Here is a 3969-nt window from a genome sequence, read left to right on the forward strand (position 1 = left end):
TTCCTAGGTATTTTAGAATCTATCTCTTATGTTTTAATATTTTGCCACCACTTGAAATTTTTTTTTAGGTCTGCCCCTGTCCTCCTGATGTGATCACTTCATAACCAAATTGAATAGTTAGATTAATTATGGTAATTTTAAAACATAAAAAAACTAAATTAATTAAAATTAAAGTAGAAAAGGTAATTAATTAAATCGAACAACTTGCTATAACATAGAAAAGATGTTTTGACCATACTTGACATTATTAAATAACATTATTATACATTTTGGTACATACCAAGCAACATTAGATATGAAAGTAAATTAATTTATAGAATGTTAAACAGTACCAAAACTTTTAATTTGGTCTTATTCAACAGCTCTTGCTTATTGGGAGATAACCGCGAAGTATATCTTCATACCACCCTGAAATTATATCATAACAACGGAAAACGATAATAATGAGTGCATGCCAATATGAATTATATGATATGATTAATGTGAGGAATGCAGCCAAAAACAAATAAAAATAAAAATAAAAGGGATGCAAATTTGGAAACTACTACAGAAAAAAAAATTATAATTTATATTTCTTTAAAGAATTAACTAGTATTTTCGTCCGTGCGTTGTATTGAATAGATTTTTTAATAATATTTTATGAATATTTTGATCGATATATAATTATATAAATTATAACATCGAATATTATATAGCGCAATTGATGAAATTGGTTGGATCGATTATGTTTTCTAATGTTTTTCTTGCTTGAATTAGAGCAAATAATTGTCCAATTACTGATGTGATGCACAGATAGATTTTTTATTATATATTTAACTAATAAAAATAAAGATGAAATTATAGCACGTTAGAAAGATAATTCAGTTTTCAGAAAAAAATTTCAGTTTTAATTTATTTCTCAAAACTTTAGATTGAGTGAATAATTTTTAACCTGCACGTTAGATCATTCAATTTATGTGAAAATTAATACTATATTTATTATAATACCATTGTAATTGAACAATAATCAATTTTTTTTAGTAGTACTGACTCTGTTACAATATAATATATCTGTTCAGAGCTGGTTTCTTAACCTACTGAAGCACAAAAAGTCAACAATTGACTCTAATGAAGTAATGAGGCTCAAATCCACTCTCATCATCCATGTGGGAGTGTAAAGCAGGACACCGGATGCTACTAGACCACAAGGTCTTTGGAAACGATAATCAATTAGATGTAAACAAAATTTCAAAATGGATTAAAACTGGTTTTGATGATATTAGGGATGAGACGTACAGTAAAAAGAAATAGAATTGGAAATATAGGGATGACTTACTCTTCATATTCAATATTGATTTTACCGGCATTAGGGTCAGCAATAATGGAAAAGGCTTCTTGGGAAAGATCGATGGTGGCTTGGCAACCGGGGGATGGGCAGAGATCGACGATTTTGACGACCACTTCTTGGCCCCTGCAAGGTTGTGGGACGCCGGCGTTGGTGGGGCCGCTGCATCTCACTCTGTACCTTTTACCGCATGCGGCTCTGTTGTTGAATATGGGGTCGCTAGCGGCTGCGATCATGGTGCCTTCATCATCGAACCCATAGCAGGATGAAGCTTTAACAATGAATATAATAAATGTGTTAGAAGGTTAACTTTTTGGTTTTCAAAAAAAAAATGTGCTAGAAGGTTAACTATATGATGGTTGAATATCCCGAATTAACACTAATTCGCACTTACTTCACGGAATGTTAGATTACCTTAAGAAAGTTAGATTATTTTAGAGAAAGTTAGATTGATGAGAATGTTAGATAACTGGAAATGTTAGATTTCTGTGTTTTGTTTAAAATTAAAGTATGTAAATAAGACAATAATTGAGCCTAAGGGAATGTGAGATTACCTAAAAAAAAATAAAAAATTGAGGTGTATCTCACATTCCATCTCAATAACTAAAAACTTCATGGGGAGATTATGTTACATTCCTGGGAAAATTATATAACTTGAACCAAACACATGAATCTTATATTCTCAAACAAATATAACATTAATTATCTTATATAACTTGAACGAAACGTCCCGTTAAGGTCTTTTGACAACTCAGAAAATTACTTTCGAAAGTCATTTTTTGAATTTTTCTAATGTTTGAGTATTCAAGAAAAATAAAGTCTTGGAAAAATATTCATTCCGGACAACGTAAAAAAGATCCAATTTGACGAATAATGTTTTCCAAGTTTTTTAATCGGAAGACATTTTCTTAATTCTTTATTTTTCATTTCTTCCCTCCTTTCTTTATTAAATTAGTTTCTACATTGCCAAAGGCCTTGTGGTCAAGAGCCATAGTTGTGTCCCTTCTAAATGAGAGGTCACAGGTTCGATTTCCAGTGATCGAAAAAAAAAAGAGTTAGTTTGTTAGTTTCTAGATTATTATTATTACCGCCATCACACCATCACAACTTATTATTATTAAAAGAATATTCTAAATAGAAAAAGATAGTTTTTTGACATTCAACCAAACAATAAAAAGTGTTTTTTTTTTAAATTTCATAAAATGAGTCATTTTCTAAAAATCATTTATGAAAAAATATTTTTCAAGTTTCCAAACAGACCCTTAATAGTCTTGACACTCAAGAATAATTTGTAATATAACTTCTTTTTTTTTCATTTGCCAAGGACCTTGTAGTCCAGTGGCATCAAACCCTTCCCTTTATACGGGATGTTAGGTTGAGAAAGTAGTTATGAACAGATACTGCATTCTAATAGAGTTAGTAGTATTAAAAAAAAAATTTGTAATATAACTTGATAGCTGAGTTTGCTGTATAACTTGGTAAGGCTCAAATATTTCAATATAAGTGGTAGGACAATTAGGCCAACCAACCCATTCACTTGGCAGGGCCGATTGACTTATTGAGCTCCTTCGATGGCACTTGTAATCCGTTATAATTTATAACCCCTTAATTCGCGCTACTAGCCCTAATAAATGTAAGGTAAAACTGTCAGGATGCGTGTCCAAATCTAATTTAATCCCTTGCAATGGATAGAAACCACAAAAGTTTATAAATATTGTGATAATGTATTGTAGAAGCCTAGAAGGGATCCAAACTCTACTAAATTAATACAATAATATTCTTGTAGCCCCATCGACCCCCTTGGATCCGCCCCTAGTTGCAACTTGCAATGCTTCATTTTACACCAACACACCCAGGCCACATTTTTCTTTTTTCAACTTTAATTTATGGATGTAATATATCTTGAAAATCAAGTTGATCACATTCCATTTTAAGCAAATAAATGAAATATGCAAAATTTACTTTTGATCCAAATCATAAATCATAATAAGTAAATTCAATATATCCTCAAAATGACCATTTACATACCAATTTCTATTAAATTTAGCTCGCAATAATATATATATGACATTTTTAAGGTTTTGTCTAGAAACATGAAGAATAAAATTAATACTGTAGTATTTATTTTAAAAAGTAATAATTTTGAGTTAAGTTCTAGAGAAAGAGATACTTACGAACATAAGGAGGCGTATAATAAGTGGCAGTTCCACTAAGAGCAGACGCCATAGCAACAAAGCTCGTGGCAATCAAACCTGCAAGGACAACATGTTCAATACCCATGTCTAAACTTCGTTTTCTCTTTGGAAATATTACCCAAACTATATATTAACTATTAAGCATGCATCTATATATGTTTGATGAATTATCCTGTGACTTTATAGTAACAGACAGTAGCATGCGTGTGCAAGTTTCTCACCAAGTATTGGAAGTTTCATGGTACAGGCATTAGAATTTCATAATACTACACAATTAATTAGGCTTTTAGGAATTAGGCTAGAACTAAGAAAAATTGTTTGTAATTTATTGCATGTACGTAGAGCTAGGTACCTAGTTGTTGAAAAAAATGGTTACAATTTAATTGATCTTTACTTGTCAATGATGTCTCAATCAAATTGATTAAGAAGTCGATTTCATAGGATTTTTCC

The 3969-nt window shown here is 30.7% G+C and overlaps 1 protein-coding gene across 1 annotated transcript; it reads right to left on the bottom strand.

Moving 5' to 3' along the window:
* Positions 1-210: 210 nt before the first annotated feature.
* On the bottom strand, positions 211-3674 carry LOC115998932 (EG45-like domain containing protein). Its single transcript, XM_031238603.1, has 3 exons — positions 3499-3674; positions 1316-1595; positions 211-408 (listed from the first exon to the last, which is right to left on the bottom strand). The coding sequence occupies exons 1-3, from the start codon at positions 3602-3604 to the stop codon at positions 399-401; spliced, it is 396 nt and encodes a 131-aa protein (XP_031094463.1). The 5' UTR covers positions 3605-3674; the 3' UTR covers positions 211-398.
* Positions 3675-3969: the final 295 nt, after the last annotated feature.

Source organism: Ipomoea triloba, chromosome 1 (genome assembly GCF_003576645.1).
Source record: "Ipomoea triloba cultivar NCNSP0323 chromosome 1, ASM357664v1".
NCBI lineage: Eukaryota > Viridiplantae > Streptophyta > Magnoliopsida > Solanales > Convolvulaceae > Ipomoea > Ipomoea triloba.